The sequence below is a fragment of the Pan paniscus genome, chromosome 4 (assembly GCF_029289425.2).
Source record: "Pan paniscus chromosome 4, NHGRI_mPanPan1-v2.0_pri, whole genome shotgun sequence".
Classification (NCBI taxonomy): Eukaryota; Metazoa; Chordata; class Mammalia; order Primates; family Hominidae; genus Pan; species Pan paniscus.
This window is the reverse complement of record NC_073253.2, coordinates 130,670,789-130,692,423: the sequence shown is the minus strand read 5'-3', so window position 1 is coordinate 130,692,423 and position 21,635 is coordinate 130,670,789. Positions and strand designations below refer to the sequence as shown.

The 21,635-nt window shown below is 47.5% G+C and overlaps 1 protein-coding gene across 5 annotated transcripts in view; it reads left to right on the top strand.

Annotated features, from left to right (window-relative positions):
* The first annotated feature begins 2,368 nt into the window (after nt 1-2,368).
* The window catches only part of LOC100974858 (core histone macro-H2A.1), a 67,596-nt gene continuing 48,329 nt past the window's right edge, over nt 2,369-21,635 (top strand). For 3 of the 5 annotated variants that reach the window (XM_034960533.3, XM_034960531.3, XM_034960535.3), the window contains exons 1-2: nt 5,074-5,272; nt 15,273-15,477. In XM_034960533.3, coding sequence (XP_034816424.1) covers nt 15,306-15,477 — 172 coding nt within the window. In that variant the 5' untranslated portion in view covers nt 5,074-5,272; nt 15,273-15,305. Of the gene's footprint in view, nt 5,273-15,272; nt 15,478-21,635 lie in introns of all 5 variants that reach the window. The other 2 variants (XM_034960532.3, XM_034960534.3) reach the window with 2 other exon arrangements.

The following is a 21,635-nucleotide window of genomic DNA, read 5'->3' as shown; positions in this document are numbered from 1 at the left end:
ATCTTACATGGGTCATTTGAAAAATATTGGCTAGCTAACTTATGCAGATCTTCCAAATGTTGACTGATTTTAAAATACAACATCAAAAAGTCATATTAGTTAATACTATCACCAATCTCATCAGAAAAGTATTGGGAAGCTGTCAAGTTCATGGTAGCAGATACAAGCTTTTAAATTTTAAAAAATTTGTTTCATTAAGGACATTCTTAATTCTTAAGTGAAACTAACACTCTCTTTCTGTGTGTGTGTGTGTGTGTGTGTGTGTGTGTGGGTGTGTGATGAGGTGAAGAATTCCATGGCTGCTAGTACAGTTTGGGGCCACTGCCTTGACTCATGCTAAGGCTCCAGCTATTTACCCACCAATGCTTTTGTGTCATCAGTGCAGATGTCAACACAGTGAAAAAGGCAAATAAGGCTTTCATATTATTATGAAAATAGTTTTGGTCACAGATCACTTGAAAGGGTCTCAGGGACCCCATTGTGGTCTGCAGAGCACATTTTCACTGCTCTACAGGTATCCTAAATCCTTCAACCTGTATTTTCAATCCAGTTCTAACCTCAGGGGAAAAAATATTTAAATTCAGAGATGCCTCTAGGCATGAAAAGAGGTAATACAGTCCTCTTCCTTCCTACAAACTCTCTAGGATGGTTTCCCATGGCCCCTTTGTTATTCCTCATTAAGGGTAACTACTCACCTGTACTTATCTTAAACAAGGGCATTAACTGCCTCAGCTTCCTGACTAGGTGCAGTTACAGGCCCGCATACCACGCCCAGCTAATTTTTGTATTTTTAGTAGAGATGGGGTTTCACCATGTTAGCCAGGCTGGTCTCAAACTCCTGACCTCAAGGGATTTGCCCACCTTGGCCTGACAGAGTGCTGGGGTAATAGGCGTGGGCCACTGCGCCTGGCCAATCTTTAAAAATATTCATAACGTCTTTATAATAGAGTTGGAAACAGCCTGAAAGAAGAAAAAATAAGGAGTTGGTTAAATTAACGATGGCCAAGCTTGTGGATATTGTGAAGCAGTAGTTCTCAAAATGTAGTCTGCAGTCCCCCGAAGGTCACTGAGACCCTTCCTGGAGGTACAAAAAGTCACAACTATTTTCATGTTAACATTAAGACATTATTTGACTTTTCCCTGTGTTGATCTTTGCACAAATGGTGCAAGAACAATAGTGGATAAAACTGCTGGCGACTTACCACAAATCAGCAATGGCATCATCCCGTACTCATCATCATTTTATTATTTATTATGAAGCACTCACAGCCAAAAAAAAAAAGAGAGAGCCAGTTTAACTTAAGAATGTCCTGATGAAACAGTAAAAAGCATTAATTTTATTAAATCTGACCCTTTGGAACACATTTTAAAATATTCCACGTGACCAAATGGGAAGTACGCATACAGCATTTCTACTAGGATGGTCACCTTGAGGAGAAGCACGTATGCAATTGAGCTGTGAGTTAAACTAGCTGCTTTTCTCATGGAACACTAGCTTTTCTTGAAACAAGGGCTGACAGCAAGGCTGCATTACACTTTCATGGCCCTAGGCACTTTTACCTTCATGAGTCCCTTCTTCTATAAAACAATAGAAAAAAATATTTTACAACTGTGTTTGTAGAAAGACAAATATATTAACATTATATATTAAAATATTTTCTTCAATATAAAAGAACTAACTTTCATTTTCATCTGATTTTAAAAGAAATTAAGACATTTTCATGGGCCCATAAAGTCCTGGGGGCCTGAGTACTGTTTCTAATGGAGAAGCTACACCTGACAGACAAACTATGGGTATTCAGAATTGGGTGTATGTAGGGCTGAATACTCCACGAGGCACAGTTTTAATATACAATATTAATTTATTTGTCTTTATACCAGTGCAGTTGTCTTTTTAGTGGAGGAAAGGGCCCATGGAGGCAAAAATGCCTATGGCCCATGAAAGTCATAATGTGGTCCTTTGTTTGTGGTAGACATTTTCTTGAAAATGAATGAAATGAACCTGTCATTTCTAGGAAAATCACTGTGACATTATGTTGTCAGTGATAAACTTGAGCTTTCAAGCAGAAATTACAATTTTGGGAAACTCGTATCTGCCACAATGAGCTTGACAACTTCCCAATACTCGAAAACCTTCAGATGAGATCAGTGGTGCTATTAATAGATGTGATTTTCTAATATTGTACAATGAAATGTGTTTACATTTGTAAGATCCGTATAAATCAGTGAACTGATATTTCCCAAATGATCAATGTATGATTTTACCGAATTATGCATAGCTAAAGGACCCAGTCAAGATATAAAATAGGCCAATGGATTTTAATGTATTAACTGAGTTCAAAAGTTTATTGATTTTTTTTTTCAGGTTCTACATTGCACTTAACCTTTAAGAAACGACTCCTTGCATTTTGGTGTGGTATGAAAAAAGAACATCTGTAATTGTCTGAAAAGGCGATTAAAATCCTCTATTCTTTCCCATATACATATCTACATAAGGCTGAATTTTCTTCACATACTTCAAACAAAACAACATATAGTGACCGACTGAATGCAGGAGGAGGCATGAAACCAGCTATCTTCTATTACACCAGACATTCAAGAGCCGTGCAAAACTGTAAAACAATGCCACTCTTCCCACTAATTATTTTCGTTTGGAAAGTATAATTATTTTTCTAAAATACATTATTTATGTAATATAATTTCTTTCCATGTTAACATTTTTAAAATAAATTAATAAGTATTTACTTTTTCTCAGTTTTTATTTCTAATAAAGCAAATATTGATAGATGTAACCTATAAAACAAAAGCTCTTCAGGGTTCTCAGTAATTTTTAAGAGGGTCAAGGGAAACCCAAACAGTTCCAGTAATGTTATTGTAGAACAACTACCCAGTAAAATGCTCGTAAAGAACCATTAAGTTTAAAATGCAGGTGACAATCACTAAATAGAGTAGAAACTCTGTATGTTTAATGTTAAGTGGATATAGATAAAAAGGCTGGAATGGGAGCAGCCTGTTCTCTCCTAGCAATGAATGTAGAGTGAGTTTTATTTTTTGAGCATTTTTATTTTTCATGTTTTCAGAATGAGCATAACTTTGTCATTGGAAAAAAATTAAAAACCTTTAACAGAAGAAGAAGCAGTAGCAGCAGCAGCAGCTGGTACCCCTCTCTGAGCCAGATTAGGGGAGGAGACAGGTCACCGAAGTGGAAGAACAGGACACACAAAGCGCAGGAGAGAGGGGAGAGAAGGTGGAGGCTTCTGGAGAAGGATGAGGTCAGAGCTGCTGCATTGAACAGCTCCAGAGGACAAAGGTCCTAGTGTGTTCTATGAGAATGGCACGCTGTAGAGGGGCATGGAGGTGGGGCCGCCCCAAGATCAGCTCTTGGAGGAGTGTAGACTTTAATTCCACCTGGTGGTCCCTGCAGAACGGAGAGTCCTTGCCCAAAGGCACAGAGCAGGATGGAACAACAATGTGGTGTGTGGGGGAGGGTCTCTGCACCTTTCCTGACATCTTTTCTTCGGGAGATCCTCATAGAACCATAATGCTTTGTTTTGGGACCAGAAGCATCATAAGCATCATCATTTTTCCAGGTTCATCTCCTGTTACTTTCCCCTTCACCCATTCTACTCCAACCTGACACTCGCTCTGTCTTGACTATTTTGGACACACTCCTACCCCAGCCTTTACACTTGCTATTCCTCATGCTCGGGGCAGTTCTTCCCCAGACATCCACACGGCTTGCTCCCTCAATTTCTTCAGGCTTTAAATGTTACTTTCTCATAGAGGCCTTCTCTTGTATTTGAGCCTCACTCTTATCTCACACTTCCTATTCCCCTTCTCCGCCTTATTTTTCTCCACCCCATGGAGACCCTCTGACACATTCTCCCGTTTGTCTTTCTTTCCCCCACGAGACTGCAAACTACAGGAGGGCAGAGATTTCTGCCTGTTCTCTTGGCTGTTTCATATCCAGCACCCAAATCGATGTATGACACAAAATACGTTCTCAGTACTTAATCGAATTAACGAATGCATGAATGGCAGGTATTGGACATTGTTTTGCAAACTCTTAAAGTAAGGTGTAAAGCATCCCTGTGAGGTGGAGGTTACTGCCGCTGCGATTCCCGCGCAGCCTGAGGACTGGGGGTGGGGGTGGGGGGTCTCTAATTACCTCCATAATCCCCAGTAGCGGCACTTTAAACTTCGCATCAACCCTGAGGGATGTGTATTATTATCCAAATTTAGTTCACAGCTGGATGGAGAAGTGGCTTCCGGCTCCACACTTTGGAGGGAGGGGAGTAGAGGGCAGGCCCCCATTTAAGTACCCGGGATGGGGCACCAATGCCTTCAGGCGGTAAACCAATTTAGGAAGACCTGGCGGGCTTTGTGGCGGCCCCTCCTCTTTCGGCCTGTCCGCAGTTTTTAAAAAACGTGTGTGATGATAAGGAATCACTGTCTACATTAGTAATTCCCAACTTGGGTCCGAAAGTGAACTTTTGCTGAAGCGAAGTAGCTAACTGCTTCCATGTGCAAGGCAGGTTCCAGACTTCGGGGTGAGGAGGATTAACTGAAGGACCCCAGGGGAACCGGGTGCGCAGTAATTGATCTTGGGGCAGACCAGGGCTTGGCGGTGGCCTGTATCTAAAGACAGCGGGGTCTCTGAGGCGGGGCGGGGGGGGTGGCATTGACTGGGGAGGGAAAAGCGATCGCTGGTAACAGCCATTGTGCCTTCCCACTGGGTTAGTGGGAAGGTTCCTAAAGATGCCGTGGCAGCGACAGTCCCGTGCTCAGAGCCAGGCACACAGTAGGCATTCACTCGAGACGCAGAGTCTGGGACGCGCCCTGAAGAAGCTCCTCTCCAGGGGCCTGGCCCTTCCCAAGGACTGGGCTCTGGGCGTCCCCGGGGTCATGGGTCAGACCTCGCGTCCGGGGTGCGGGCTGGTGCCTGGGCGCAGAGCGGCCGGCGTCAGCGGGTAGGGCGCGGGCCCGGGGTCAAGGCCGGGGCGCCGGGCGGCGCGGGCGCGGAGGCCGGACGCTCGGGGCCGCGAAGGGATGTGACGAGCGGCGCGCTGTGCATTGTGGGAAGCCGGCCGCGAGGACTGGTTCCAGTTCACTCGGCAGCGGCGCCGGGCGGAGGGGGAGAGCGCGGGCCGCGCGGGCGGGAAGCGAAGAGGCGGGCGGGCCAGCGAGGAGCGCGGAGAGAAAAGGCGCGAGCGGCCAGGAGGGCTCAGGCCGAGACACCTTGCAGCTGCCGCCGCCGCCACCGAGCCGCCGCGTAAGTGCCGCGCGGGCCCCCTTGCCGCACTCCCTGTCCCCGCCGCTCGGGTCCGGCCGCGGGTGCCCGGGAGCGGCCCGGCCTGGCGCGCACCGGTGTGGTGCGGGCTGGGCTCGGGCCGCCGGGTTCGGTGTGGCCCACGCCGGGTCCTCGCGCGTGCACTACGTCCTCCCAGGCCTTGTCGGGCCGCGCGGGATTCCCTTTGGTTTTGTTCAAAAAAGAAACCTGGAAACCAACTTCTCTTCGAAACGCATCCCCCTGCCCGCGCCTGGGCGCTTTTGTGGGAAAAAGGCGGTGCTGGAGCCTACCCTGGCGACCCGTCCTGGGGCGGGCTCACGGGCCAGGCACGAGGCCGCAGGAGGCCCCGCGGCGCTGGCTGGGCAGTCTGGGCCTGGGCACCCGGGAGCTGCTGTGAGCAGAGTTGTACTTGGTGAGGCCCCCGCCGGCCCGCGAGTTGCCGGCCCCGGCACAATAAGTCGGGCCCGAGCCCCGGGGGGCCGAGGTGTAGGCGTCTGGCTCGCTATCTGCAGGGAGGGGAAGGCGGGGGCTACTCGCGGGACTGAAGCCGGGCTGGTGCGGGGGACCGGGTTGGGGAGTGGTCCAAGGATAGGCTGGGGAGTGGTCCAAGGATAGGCTGGAGAGGGGCCACGGGAACCCCCGCTGCTCCCGATTGTCTCGGTATCAGCCTTTTGTTTGCTTTGTGGTAGGAAGGGTTTGCTTTTTTTAAAAGGTAACTCCGGAAGGCTGTAGGCTTCCCCGGGTGGAGAAGGCCAGCAGGAAAGAGCCTCGCTGGGGGTGGGGTGGAGTGGGGAGGTGAGTGTGCAGGATGCTGCTGGCAGTGTCACCTGACAACAGGTGTGCGACATGGCGCTCCCTACCCCCACTCCTGCAGGGGCCACAGATCACTCAAGGAGTTGGTCAGTACATTGCTTGAAAGGTTCTTTTAGTCAAGATGTTAGGGGAAATGTTTCTGAGTTTCAAAGTGAGAGACTTCTGTACAAACAACTGGGACAAACCTTGAATTCAACAATTACAATGACTATAAAGGCCTTGTAAGATTTTAATGACCCAGTAAACAGCACATAAGAATAGACAATTAGAGGGGGCACTCCTGCTAGCTTCCCTCTTTTCTTCCACCTTTGTGGTTTGAGGTTTTACCGTTAAAGTAGGGGGTGAGGGAAGTGTTTTGTTCCAAAGCTCCCTGCTCCAGGGAGTCGGGCATTTTTTTAACAGTCTTAGGTTTGAATGGGAGACTCGAGTTGTAAATTAGGTGGAATTCACCTACTGCAGGCCACCTTTAGGCTACTAGCCTGTTGTCAGAGGTGTTAACTCTGAAATGGACACCTCTTGCCTGCAACTGGAATTAATACCCATTGTACACATTTAACTAGAGTTGGGCAGCAGCATCTCAGTCTTGCACAAGAGACTCTCTGATGAGGATGAGTATGTTTTTAAACTTATTTTTTCTTAAACACAGCAAAACTCTTGAAAGACTTCAAATTCTTCCCCCTTCTAGTTTTACAAGGAGAGAGAAATCTTTCCAGTCTGTTCTTTGGTTTCGATCTGTTACCATTGTTAATGCTGATCCCTAGATAAGGCACTAAGAGGGTTGTCTAAATGAAAATTGTTTGAGGCAGGCCTTTAGAAGGAGGCATAATTTAACTCACATTTTATTAAACTTTAAGAATTGTCTGGAACTTCACATGTGACATTCTAATATACAACCATGCCACTGGTTTAGTTTTTACCAAATGGGCCAGTGTCAGGGAGTGACACATCTCCATCTGATGTTTCTTCTGGTCCCTGAGAGAGGCGAACTTGAGGAGCGCCTCGCATTCCTTCCCCACTGAGAAGCTCAGAGGGCATGTGTTCTGGGACCTGCCTTCAGAGCTAATGCGGCCCTAAGTCACCTAAAGGAGATTTATTTAAATAAAAGCATAAACTGAAAACCTCAAGCCGAAGAACCCAACAAGACTCTATATGTGCTGTTCATCAGAATTGCAACAGCCTCTGGTTTTATTTGAGTGTCCCCAAGGATTTGTGACAGTCTTTTCAGAGCCCCATTCCTAGAACATGGGCTGGGAAGGGGCAGGAGTGATTGGGGCCCAGATCTCTGTGGGTCCTTCCCATATTCTGTAGGTTTAGAGGTCTTTTGGGCCCTGCCTCAGCGCTTACAAGTGAGCCTGAGTGAGTCAACTCTTCATTCCAAAGAGTTGTATAGCTTGTTTGCTTGGACCAAACCTGTCAGGTCAGTGTCTCAGAGTCTTTCCATAAAGATTTCCTGAGAATCAGCTCCTGTTCAGGCACTGGGGACACAGCCGTGATTAAGAAATGCCTAGCCCCTACCTTGGGGGAGCTGACTTTGGGAGAAGGCAGGCAAGTAGCCGTTGTAAAATCAGTGCAGAAGGCCCCACGTAGCCCCCCAGCAGGTACAGTAACCTAGCCAGGAGTGAGCCCTTATCTGGCTTGGAAAGGTCAAGCAGGAGATGGCTGGGCAAAGGAGGGCAGATGGGGACAAGTGTTTGAGGCCTGGGGAACCCCATGTGTGCATCTTAGAAGAAAAGAACAGAGGTCATGTGGGGAACTGCCAGAGGCTCGGGATGGCTGAGTCCTGGTGCGGAGTCAGGTGAGGCTTCAGGGAGGGACAAACAGGACAAATCACAAAGGATTCTGGTCAGACTCACACTTTATCCTAAGAGCAACTGAAGGGTTTTGAGCAGGAGAGAGACAGGATCAGGTGTTCTTTTTATTCTTATTGGGAACACGTCTACTCGGCAAATAATGAGTGGATTCTACATGCTAAGCCTTATCAGAGTCCTGTCCTGTGAAGCCCACACTTTAACTTTTCTCTAAATAGCCTTCCGTGAGACTGGTTATCTTAGAGTCTGGCACAACCTTTAAAAGAGAGAGGAGTATGTAGAAAAGTTTTTTTGTAAAGCAGGCAGGCAGTAACTTGCTGTTAAAATGTAGCAAGCTGCACAGTTCCTTCAGTGCATCTCGGGAAGCACATCACCGAATGGGTTTGCAGAGGTGAAATTTCAATCCCAGACTAGCTTCCCCAAAACTGTTTCTTGCTTGTGGTAAATGACATTTGTGTTTGTGTTTTGTTTCTTCCTGCCACTGAAAACATAACAGGAGTAAGACACATCTGCTGGAACAAAATGCATGGTTTATGATTTATTTACTATCTCAGTTGGTCTGTCTCTTCTGTTTGCAGTCCCCTAGTTCACTGAGAGTGGACTGTAGGTTCTTTAATCATCTGGCTCACTTTTTGATATGGTGTTTTATGAATGGAGAGAGATATTTTTCCTGATTGGCTAGAATACTAGAACAGGTCTCTGATCCAAGCCAATCAGAGTGCAGCTTGTGAACCCCAGCTCTGTGAGCAATGGTTGTCTAGTATATCCACATGCCTCTGGGGACATGACAGCGGGTGACACCGTTAATCATTTGGTGTGATAGGAGTAAACGAAAGAGGGAAGAGAATGCCGTAAACAGGATTAGTGTCTTGTCCTTCAGAATTAAGTTTCTCAGGTTGGCCTTTGTGATTGGAGTTGATGGGAAGGTGACAAATGCATGTGGATATGTGGGCATTTATCCAGCTGCCAGAATGGATGGGGTGGTTCTTCCTCATCAGCAGTTATTTGAGCACTGATAGCTCAGACTCCTCTATCCTCAGGGGCTGGACATAGGGCTCTTTGACTAGCAACTCCCCAGCAGTTCTAATCAATATTGCATGGGATCAATAGGCATGTATTCATTGCTTAGATAATAAAATACTTCATGATTGACTATTCCAGCGGTTTCATGAGTGCCCTGATTGTTTAAGGGGTTTCTGTGCTGTAGCTTTAACAGGAGTCAATCTCTTATAGATGTGAGGAAGGTTAAGTATTTTCCTGCAGTCTATGGTACTGAGCCAGAGGCAGGAGGAGAGGTCACTGGAACCATAGAACTGTCACAGAGTCATAAGGCCTCTGTGTGCCTTATGCCCAGCTATCAGGGCAATTGGAGTGTTCCTTTCCTGAGAATCCCCAAGGTAGCTCTACAAGCTCCCTGAATTTTGAGTGTCTGGGCTCCTATAGGGATTTTGCCAGGTGTATGTACATGAATGTCCAAGAGAAGGTCTCTGATTGGTGTCCCACTAGCCATAGCTCCCAGTCCTGTGGGCTTTGGAAATGCTGCCCTCTCCTTTCTCCCTATCCACTGTCAGTGCCAACTAATCAGCTACCTTGTAGCTGGCATGTGCATGTCTACCGGGTGCCAGGCAGGGTGGTGGGTGCTTGGAGATACAGTGGTGAGTAGAGCAAATTGGTTCGTTTCATCAAGACAGACAGGTAAATAGGCAATGATGATACCATGCACTGAGTGCTAAGAATGGGATAGCTGGTTTCAGAACTTATATGTAAATGGGATCTAGAGTGACTGGCAATCATGATGGAAGGAAGGGCTGGAAACTGCATTTGCAGAGTACTGTATATAAGACTAAGAAAAATAATTGAGTATATTAAAGAATAGGGGCAGCCTGAGGGAGATTGTGAGGCACTTTTAGCTGGGCCCTGGGTCTGCAGCTGCCACATCCATTGAGGGAACTGGGAGGGAGAAATTCATCCTGGTGGATCTCTGGTTGTTGCAAATAGAGAGATGTGTTGGAGGTCAACAGGGCCTGTGCACAAGGTTGGAGTCTGGACATGCAGCTGCCCCAAACTAGACTGTGACTGACAGAAGGCATGGCCATGGCAGGAATGCAGAAGAGGGAGCACATTGATGGATCATTGCCAGGGAAGGTATTGGGACCAGTAGGCAGGATTACTCCAGACAAAGGGCTAGAGAGATGTTCAGACTGAGCGTGCTGGGTGTGCTGAAGGTGCCAGTGGGAATGAAGGTGGTTTGCAGTGCAGGGAGCAGCCTGTTAGGATGCCTGCTGGGAAGGGATAGGAGGGTGTGGCAGGGCCTCCATGGCACTTTGGTTCCTTGCCCCTACTGCCCCTCCTAGTAGTACACAGCTTGTTGTTCTCATGTCCACCTTATTCATGGGGTCTACATAGCCAGCCTTCTAATTAGTCCTGTGCTAAAAGAACTGACTGCGTTGCTCCAGTCGCATCTCGATTGCTGAGGGGCCTGTGGTCAGACTCTCTTGCTTCTCACTGTAGCCTGACTCATCTCTCCATCCAGCTCCTCTATAAAAGTTTGTCTTTGGGTAAGCTTTGAGGTTTTATAAACAAGGTTAATGTTTATTGTGATTTATAATTGGAGGAGTTGCAGAAATAAAGACCACAGAGATCCCTTCAAGATCAATCACAGAACCTTCATTTTCTAGGCCAATAACAGCCAAAAGGGCAGTCAAGCTAATGTGCAATGATGAACAGACACAGTTGCCTGAGGACCTATCATTGTTTTCAAAGCATGCAGAGCCATGAGTGAAGCCTCCTGGTTTACTGAAGGACGGAAGAACACATCTTTGTCAAGTTTGACCAGATAGTATAGCTGTTCTCCCGTGACCAGCTTCACTGCCCTGCAGAGGTGATGAGTGCTTAGGAAGCTGCTTTGTCTATGATGTAGGGCTGTCTGTTTCTCAAACAAGGCTGGATACAGAACATGGGTCAAACAGGGCCCAACAGGTTTTGGGTGGTAACTCATTCTGGGGTTAGGGTCAGCGTTCAGATTGGTTTATCATGTGACAGAGACTGGCTGTTTCCTCCTTTCTTCTGAGTAAATAGCCAGAGTACATTTCCCAACCTCTCTTGCAATTAGTTGTGGGCACGTGACTAAGTTCTAGTTGATGGATCATGGTCAGAAGTGATGTGCCCCATTCGCAGGCCTGGCCCCTTAAAACCCTCATAGGTTATTATCCATGGTCTTTTTCTTTCCATGGCAACCCTGGGAATCATGTATTGAAGATGTGAGAGTCACAAGATGGGAGGCATCTGGATCCATGAATCACTATGTGGACAAGAAACACCAGCCAATCATGGAAACCCATTTTGGATTTTTCGGGAGTGAGAAATAAGTTTTAGAGACTTATCTGTTACAGCAGCTAGCAATGTCTTCAGCGCAAATGTCCAAGATCTGTTCTGCAAGAAGATGGCCTTTTTTCATCTTATTCACATTGTTGTTTTTGTTAACTACTGAGAACTTGCCCAGTGAGTGAGTATCAGGCCCTTACATGGATGCTTTGATTCACTTCTGCCACCAACTCTTTGAGGCCCTTACTAGCATCATCTCCACTTGAAAGATAAGAAAATAGGTTCAGAGGGGTTAAATCACTTGCTCAAAAATGCACAGCCAGTAAGCGGCAGAGCCATGTTTATAATCAGGTCAGTCTGGCTTTGGACTTCTAGTTTTTAATCATAATGCTTAATTGCCATTGGCCTCACAGTCACTCTCCCCCTTGTCATGGGTGCCTGACTGGAGCTACCCACACCTGCATAAACCTCTGAAGAGCAGGATGGACCTGGCACATTCATGGGTTTATCTGGAGACTGCACAACTATGAGTTGGTTTTCAAAAGGGTGTTTTGAAAACCACCACACATTGCTGGATGTCATAAGGCTTCATGGCTTAGTCAGAATTCTTTCATAGCTGTGGCTGCAGCTTGGGGAACTATAGTTAGAAGTGCAGGAAGAACATGGGGAGGGGTAAAGTACAGAATCTCTGCAAGACAACCCCATTGGTGGGGAGACAGACTTGAGGCCGCTTTATTGGACAGGAGCCTGACTCAGAATGAGAAGTGAAGATGTTCTTCTGCCAGCAGGGTGGCACTGGAGGAGCTGTGATATTTCAGACCTTTCTTGGGATGAGTTGACTACAGTGCTTCACATCGAATGGCTTGCAGTTCAGTCAAGTTGGAGAGGCATGTGCTGGGATATATATACTATGGGAACATGGAGCAGTGAGCAATTCCAGGCTGTGGTCATGTCCACAAAGCCTCCATGGCAGAGGGAGGCTGTGAGTGTCAGTTCAGCAAGTTGACAAGAGGACAAAGGGCATTCCAGGCAGGAGAACTGCGTGTTCAGAGACATCCTTAACACAGTGTGACAGGCTCAAGAAGTCAGGGGTGGCCTGAGGCATGTGAGCCAGGGCTGGGGTGACAGGAAGCAGTGCCACCAAAAGTAGCTGAAGGATGCTGTTTGTGGCTAGCTCAGAAGCTCAGGCTGACAGGGAATCATCAGAGTAGGCAGAGCTGCTTCTGGTGTCCATGGATGAAGACTGGTGCGGTTGAGAATAGGTCAGAAGTAAAGAGGCTGAACCAACGCAGGGAGGGTGATGAGAAGAGGCCTGAGAGGTTCTGCAGGCGGTTCAGCAGAGCTTGGCTAATGCTTGGGTGCTGTGGGGTGGACAGAGAAGTCTGGGCCAGGTTCACTGCTGTTTGGCTAGTTTGGTGCATGACATTGCCACTGATGAGGCTGAGAGACCCAGAGGAGTTCAAGGCACCCATGGGACTTGTAAGTGGGCCCTTGCCATCAGCAGTCAGAACAGAGCTCTGAGGCTCAGCGGCCAGGTGTTGCACTGGCATAGAGACCTGGGAGTCACTGGCATGTTGATGTAAAGACTCAGCTAGAGTCAGAGGAGGGAAAGACAAGGAGCACCACTTTTAAGGAGTCAGCATGTCTAGGACCTGCCAGGTCTCTGAGTGCTAATGGCTCCTTTCTGGAGGAGACCACTGTCCAGTTCCCACATAGGCAGCCCCAGACATGCCCAGCAGGTCAGCTGGGAAACAAAGCTGAAGTCTGTGCTCTAGTAGGAAAAGGGCTGAGCTGCTGTTAATCATCACTGACCACAGGCCTCCCCTGCTGAAAGTGGGAGACATTCCGATTTAAAAGCTCTTAGTCCAAAGGCATCAGGTTGTTGGTCTGTGAAACACATTTGTAGTAAAGCAAAAGACTGCTAGGAAACCCAATGACAGCCTTGCCTGAAAACACAGGCACACATACATATACACATATCATTTCCTGCTCAGAGTGAGCACAGGCACCTTTTTGCAAGGAATGTTTTAAAATGGAGTTCATTGCAGCAAGGAAGGGATCCAACTAATTGTTTTGGAAAAACCCAGACCCTTCTGGGTCTCTCTAGCCCTCAGTGAGCAGTTAAGACTGGGTGCTCCTTGACAGGGCGCTCATGACAGAGGCCTTTACTCTTCTAACATCACTCCAGAGCCAGGGCCTCTGCCATCTTACCTTTGTTGGGCCTGTCTACACAGTAGCCCCAGAGTGCCCAGAATTCTGTTTTCTGTCCTCACAGCCATCTCTGTGGCTCATCCCAGATGATTTGAGATGCACCTGGGATTAGAGAGGTGTTAAGTGTGGACCATGGCATGTCCTGACAATGTCCCTAGTATAGGTTGAGCATCAGAGTAACAGGGACTCCTATCCCTGTGGCCTCCAGTGGTCACAGCATTGACTGCTGGTGCTGGAAGGCCCCAAACACCATGGAGTGTGACGTCAGTTTATCAGTACATGGGAGACCTGCCCAATTGGTTCAGTGAGCAAACATGTTCATAGGGAAGACTTTAGGGGGCCCCAGAACAGGCCAAGGCCCCTCATATCCCCTCTCCCAGCACCCTGCACTGGCCCTTTGAAGCATGCATTACGTTTATCTTTTAAATGACTAGGGGGTTATTTATTGTCTTTTTCCCCACCAGTTCCACAGGGACCACATCTGCCCAGCATAATACCTGAAGTGAATGCATAAATGAACAGGATGCTCCAAGTAAACATTCGAGACCTTGGATGGTGCTACAGTAGGAATACAGTTAGGGGCACCCCTCCACCCACCTGCAGTCTGATGGGAGAATGGGCACACGTGCATCAATGCTGTGGTGTGCAGCACATGGGGCCCTGAGGATGAAACAGCCAGATCCCAACATTTGGGAGGGCTGGCAGAAGGCAGAGGCAAGTGTGAGAGATAATGGAGGTCCCAGCCAAAGGGAACAGCTACTGCCCAGGCAGGGAGAAAAGAAGTGGAAGGGTATTTGGGGGGAACCTTGTGTGGCTCCCTGTGTGCTAGTTTAGACCACAGGTGGCCCAAGGCAAAGCTGGACAGGTGTGCCAGCCTAGATTTCTAGGGCATTACATGGCAGGCCAAGAGTCCTGGTTCTATCATGAGAATTGTGGCAGCCACAGAAAGCTTTCAGGCCAGGGCCGGGGCATGTTCAGGTGGGTGTGTACCCAGATTGCCCCACCCATGGGGTAGAGGGTGGATTAGAGGAGAGGGGGCTCTGGTAGGGAGACCTTTTCAGGAGACATTTGTGACCACTTGATTAAAATAGTGATGACCAGGATCCCATCACTGGAGGTGGAGAGAAAGAGCCCCACAAGAGGTGTAGAGGAGGGTTTTCCTCTGGACTGGGTGACTGGATGGGGATTGGGAGCAAGGAAGGAAAAAATACCTCTCTCTCTCTTCTCTAAAGATTGGCCCATCCGGTGGACTAGAAGTGCTCAGAGGGCCTCTTACTGCAACCTGACTATACACTGTACTGACTCCTGTAAGCTGCTCTTGCCTCTCACAGATAAAGAATCTAAGATACAGACACTGCTTTCATCAGAGAATCTAGGTATCTGCCTTTACATCATCTTTTTAGGGGAGGGTGTCATAGCTGTTTTTCTTTTATGAAGCCTTTGGTAAGTTTATCAGCCCCAGTCTCAAGTGTATGAAAATGCAATTATTAAACAAGTGTATAGAATGTGGCCAAGAAATCCCATTTCCTTTTTCATCATGTGGCATAATGGCAAGACACTTAAGAGCAGTCATTGTCAGTGTAACATTTAAATGGAAGTGGCCAATAAAATTGATGTCATGGTATAAATTGTGCAAAGCCAAGCCTTTCTTTTCAGGGATCAAACTGCTCCAGCAGAGTGCATCACCCGGACCCGGAGGGCCCCACAGCTACAGACAGTGGCATCTGCAGGCAGGCCTGGGGCCTTCCAGGGGACTAGAGTGTACCTGGAAAGGGGACATGTGCTGTCCCCAGCCACCCTGACCGGTGTGCCTCTCGCCTTCACAGTGTGCTCACTGATCCGCCTCCAGGGCCACCGCCATGTCGAGCCGCGGTGGGAAGAAGAAGTCCACCAAGACGTCCAGGTCTGCCAAAGCAGGAGTCATCTTTCCCGTGGGGCGGATGCTGCGGTACATCAAGAAAGGCCACCCCAAGTACAGGATTGGAGTGGGGGCACCCGTGTACATGGCCGCCGTCCTGGAATACCTGACAGGTGAGTGTACCTCAGTCAACCCAGACACCACTGGCTTAAGATGCAGAAGTTCTCATAGTTCTCCAAAGACCACTTTTGTTTCATTTTGAAACAGCTCAAACCTACAAGAAGAGTACAAGGAACATTTTCACCTAGATTCTCTAGTTGTTAACATCTTGCCTCATCTGCCTTATCTCCCCTCATTGTGTGTGTGCATGCAGGCATATGTGTAGATATTTCTGTATTTATTTTTGGCTGTTACATAGTCCATTTTGAAATTTCCTCAGCTGTCCCAATAATGTACTTTATAATTTTGTTTGGTTTTCTTTCCTGATCCAGGATCCATTTCAGGATCATATATTGCATTTGACTGCCAGTTTGTTAGTCTTATTTAATTTTGAACAGTTTGCCAGCTTTTAAAAAATCTTCCATGACATTGATACTTTTGAAGAGTCCAGGCTAGTTGTTTGGCAGAATGTCTTCCAATCTGGGTTGGTTTCAGGGTTAGATTCAGGATGAGCATTTTCTTAGGAGAATGGCATCAGAGATGCTGCATCCTTCTCTGTGCATCACGTCGGGAGGCACCTGACGTGGTTTGTCCCGTCACTGGAGATGTTCTGCTTGCTCATTCAGTTAAGGTGGTATCTGTTGGATTTTTGCACATCCTGTACCACGGTATTTCACCCAGTGGCTTCAGCAACCCTTGATGATCTTACCTGAATTTGATATTACAGTGGTGGTTATAAAATAGTGGGTTTTTTCATTTCTTGGTGGTTATAAAATAGTGATTTAAAAAATTTATTTCTGCATCTCTTAGTTGGCATTCTTTTGTAATAAAACCTTTCCCTGTGCCCTTCCTCTGTTTTTTTTTTTTTGAAGTATCAATGTTGGTTTACAGATTTTTTAAAATTTAGTAAGTTATATTTATTTCATTACTCACTTTAATGGTCACATCACCTCAAATTTGATCTTCAAGCTGGTTCTGATATCCTTTTGCCATGTCTCCATCAGTTTCTGTACATTTCCTTGCCTTCTAACACAATAAGATATTCCAGCCTTACCCTGGACTTCCCTTGCCCCAGTCTGGGACTCAGCCTTCTCTCCAAGGGGTCCTTGGTCCTGTTCACAGATACAATCTTATTTGTGGTTTCACAGCAATTGTGCAAGGCCAGCTGGGAAGGGAGGGAGACTAACCCCATTTTTAGTGATGAGAAAGCCAGGCTTCAAAGCATAAAGGACTTGTCTGGGGTTGTATACAGCCTGCAAGGGGTTGAGAAGGGACCCAAATCCTGCTGTCCTGTCGTAATGCTTTCACTGTGTATTGCCTGAGACATGATCAGGTGGGTCTGATCAGGAAAGAGTACTCTGATTCTTGCAGCCACCTGTGCTACAGCCAGAAAGGACGACTCAGTAAGACAGGGTACCTCTCCCAAAGCGATACAACCAGGCAGCGGAAGGGCTGGGTTGCTTCCTGCACTCCCTGCTCTCTCAGTAAGGCAAGGCCAAGGGTTTCCCCATAGCAAACACAGTCATCAGGAAGGTAAAGTTTTTGTGTTCTGTTGAAAGCATCTGGGCATGAAAAGTAATAGTGTTAGATTTAAGTATTTGTACATATTTTGGGACTTCTGACTTTCTGCTTAGCAAAGACTCTTATAGGTGGCAGGCCTGGTAATGTGAACTAAGCATGATTCTTCTGTGTAGATGAGGAAACAAGCCCAGAACTTAGGTGACACACCCAGGAAAGCTATGTATAGCATTGGCAGTCAGCCAGGGAGACTGGGAGAAGTTGCTAGATAGGAAACAGAAGACATTGTAGTTCTTGCCTAGTTAGTGTACGTGCTATGTGACCTAGAGGAAGCCACCTAACTTCCCTGGACCCCAATTTCCTTACAACTCAAATGGAGTCAACTGTCCCTACTCCAACTCCAGGCTGCTGTGAAGGCCAAAGGTGCTGTGCACATAATGGGAAAGCTAATGTGCTACACAAACCCAGGCAGCCCCTGGCTCCCGAATGCCATGATGCCCATTCCTGGGGTGTTCACAGACACCATCATTAGGTCAAGTACAACCTCAGTGTCATTTCTTCCATCTAGCTTTCTCTTCTTTTTTGAAGGGCATGAATGGGGAATACCATTGCTTTGTCATATCTCAGGCAACTACTACCAGTGCTGCATAGAAATCTGTGTTTTCCTGGTCTGGGCATAGCTGGTTCTGAATCTGAGCCCAGTGCTCCTGAGGTGGATGTCAGCAGTCCATTCCCATGGGGGCTAGAGACGTTGACCCAGTGGCTCACACATCCATCATCCCTATCCCCAGCTATTGTGGGTGTGTAGGAGAGGTCACAGCAGGGCATAGGACTGGCCAGGAGAGCCCATCACTATCACTGGAAAAGTAGCTCAGAGCAGATCCTTACTCTGGCATCAGCCACATCAGCTCTTGTATATTAAATAATAATATGTATTTTTAAATTTTATGAAGACCTTCCAGCAGGGCTATAGTTGGCTGAATCTGAAGCATTTCCTCTGCCTGCATGCGGCACTGAGTCATTGGCATGACCATGCCTGCCCCTAACATGGAACCAGGCCCAATTGACCTTAGGAGGATGTTCTGAGCAGTTAGTGCATGCCCAGTCACTGCTGTGGTTACTTATGTCCTGTTTTGTGATGGGAGAGGAGCCAGACTCTGGGGCCATGTCTAGTGAGAATGCTGCTCTGTTCCACCCCTCAGAACAGTGCCACACACCCACACTGACTGTCCTCAGAAGGTGACCAGCCCTTAGCCGATTGGGCGGGGATGTGGGAGCACGTGGATGTTAGACATTCTGGGTATACACCCACTTAGAACTTTGTTTTTTGGCCCTTGAGTGAGAAGGAAGTGTGTCCAGGCCCTCTTTCTGCTCTCCTCTTCACTTTTGTTTCCCTAAAGGCCTTTTCTCATTCACTCCACATGCTGTCTGCCAGGCACCGTGCTAGGTTCTGTGTGAGAGTGCAGGAGTGATCAGGGCAGAGTGGCCTCTGCTTCATGGAGCTCACACTCTTGTCTGGAAAAGACAGCCAGGCAACCTAGATAGTTTAGAGACTGAAAGTGTTGCAAGGAGTAAAAGCAGGCCAAACGAGGGCCCAGGCTGCTTGGGGGCTTGGAACTGAGGGGGAGAAATCAGCTGAGCCCTGGAGAGGTGCCAGCCAGCCCCACAAGAACTGGGAAAGGGGATCTGCCAGCCACTTATCTGTCTTGATGCGCCTGCTGGGTGCCAGGCCAGCCCCTTCCCAGAACATGGGGAAGCTACAGAGAGAGGGAGAAACTGGAGTACCAGCCTTCAAGCAGCTTAGGGTCTGGTCAAGGATGTGACCCCGCCATTGTGCTCCAACACTAGGCAGACATCTGAGGGAAGTCCCACCCACTCAAGCTCTCCTTGCTGAGAGCTGTGATGTCCCTTGCACAGCTACACACCAACCCATCCCCACCCCCAAAGGGCTTCCTGTCCAGAAACAGGTATAGGCAAGAGAAAAGCTGTGGTGATGCAGGACCACCTGTGCTGCAAGGGGGGAGACAGGACCGCAAGTGGGTATCAGGAAATGCTTTCTGGAGAATGCTTGTTAACCAGTTACCAGAGCTGCCCTGCTTGTTTAGGTGTCACTGAAGTTCCTAAGAAGGGATTGTTTTCTTCTCTGCATGGCCCAGACTCTTAGAGGTGGCATGTAGTCAAGCCCAACACCTGGCATGACAATTGCAGGCATGGTGATGGGATGTGCCACATGGAGGCCCATTTGAAGTAGCTGGGCCAGGCCCTCTGCCTTCCAAAGGCCCCTGTGGGAGAGATGGGAGGGGTCTGGATGCCCAGGGATTGCTAAGAGGACTGCTGAGCTGCAGTGCCAACCTAGGATTAGGTGCTTCTGAACCAGGGAACTGGCATCTCCTTGGTGACCAGCTCTGGGGACCACTTGGGGTCCACTGTGTTCTAGAGCTGGGTGGTTTAGAGTATGGGCATTGGTGCCAGAGTTGCCACTTCTTACTTGTGGCTGAGGCAAGTCACTCACATCTCCATGCTATAGTTTTATACTCCGTGAAATGAGGATCACAGTAACTGTCTCATCAGGTTCTTATGAGGCTGATGTGAGAGCATGCATGTGAAGTCCTTATTCCATGCCTGGACATAGTAAGTGCCCAGATGTTAACTATTAACATTAGGATTAAAGTATGAGAGAGGAAGGGAGTCTCCAGTAATCTTGTTCTTTTTCCTGTCTCTTGTCAATGACCAGAGCCTTCACACTCCTCCAAAAGGCACCCAGCATCCTCTGATAGCAGATGTCCCAATTTGAAGCTGCCTGTGGGTACTTGGCCAATCCTTGTGCAGTTTATGGAGCCAGCTCCTGACCTGGGGAAGAAGCAGGGTCCCATGAGTGATCTTTATCCACTTTACAGACTGGATGAGGCCCAGCCATTGGGCTTGACTATATCCTGAAATAAAATCCCAAGGAAAAGGGACGGTTGTTAGAAATACATCTTGCTTGCCATCTGGTTGTGGCTAACAAAGTGATTGTCCTCATCCCAAGTTTCAGCTTGTTTGACTTCCAGTCTCTAACTCAGATCAGATGTTGCATATCCCTTTGGTGGTAGTCATAGGGCCACAACCCATCCCTGCCTCCATCTCCTAGAAGTGGGTAGAGAGAGCCTGTTCCTGTCAGCAGCACATCCTGTTACACTGATACTCATTTCAGCCAGCATCCACCTCACTTGGCATTTCTGATGTGGGACGGAATCCTACAAGCTTGGAAGATTGAGGTAGGCAGAGCCTGCAGTTGGTTCTGTCACTTACCTTGAAAATAAGTCCCAAATCTCTTTACCACCTTCCTATCCGGGACACTCAAATGTGTCCTGGACTCAGACAGCTAAAAATAGAGCAGGAAGAAGAGGACAGTCAGGCTTGGCTCTTTGATGCTCCAAGGCTCTAGGAGCTCCCACATCCTTGCTTGTTTGCATGAGTGCACCTCCCTTAGACTAACTGACGCTTCAGGCCAGAACCCAGCTAATGCTTGCTAGTACCTTCTTGGACACTCATGCTGCACTGGGGCTTATGCCACAGCATTTGCTGTGTTCTGCAAAGCCCTTCCCTCACCCTGTTTTCCTAAAATTAAAACACACACACACACACACACACACACCACACCACACCACATCACACAGGAAAGGGACAATTAAGAATTTTATCTTAATTCTTAAAGAATTCTTAAAGAATTTTATCTGAATTCTTAAATTAAAATTAAGAATTTTATCTTAATCACACAGGAAAGGAGCCAGGGGCTTACAGCTAGAGAAAAAACACTGAAGTTGAAACTCCAGTGGGTACTCACAGTGTGCAGACTATATTTAAGTGCATGTTCCCTTTTCTGGTTATGTGAGTAATTTGTTTGAAAATTGAGAAACTAAAACTCATTCATAATCCCACTACCCAGATTTAGCAGCTGACACTTAATGCCTTTTGTGTATGTGTAAAAGACAGACCTTAGTCTAATTATTTGTTGTTATTAACATACGCTATTGATGACCTTCATTGACGGCCAGTCACAGAAACATCACAGTGCATACTCTTACAAAGCAAATTGTGAAGTACTTTAGGAGGTGCTCCCCACATAATCTAAGTTACCAAGCTTCCTTCAGTCTCCCTGGGGAATAGATGATTCCATGGTGGATAAACATTCACTGAGCATTTGAAAAAGAATCAGTTCAACACTATGTGCCTTTGACATTTGCCTGATGATGTGGTATTATATGGCCAGCAAGTTAACAGACCCAAGTGGGTCAGGCCTCAGGGTTTGAGACTAGAGCCTGGAAGCCACCAGGAGGTGGAATTCCACCAGTACTTCTCTGTCTTACCCAAGACGTGAAGGTGCAGCATAGCTTGATAACATGCTTCTCCCAGGGCATGTGAATCCAGCTGTAGAGCTCAAAAACAGTTTTTATCTGGTTCTTCATGGTCCTTCTAAAGAGTCCATGAAATTGTTCAGGAGAGCGTAAACATGATCTGGGCCTACTGTGTGAAGCAATGGGCCCATTTTCCTCTGCTCTCCCAAGGCCAGCGGTCAGACTATAATACTTGGATCTGAGAGGGGAAAGACCTCATTGCTTCTTGATGCAAATATTTTCTTCCAATCTGTGGCTTGTCTTCTCATTCCCCTAAC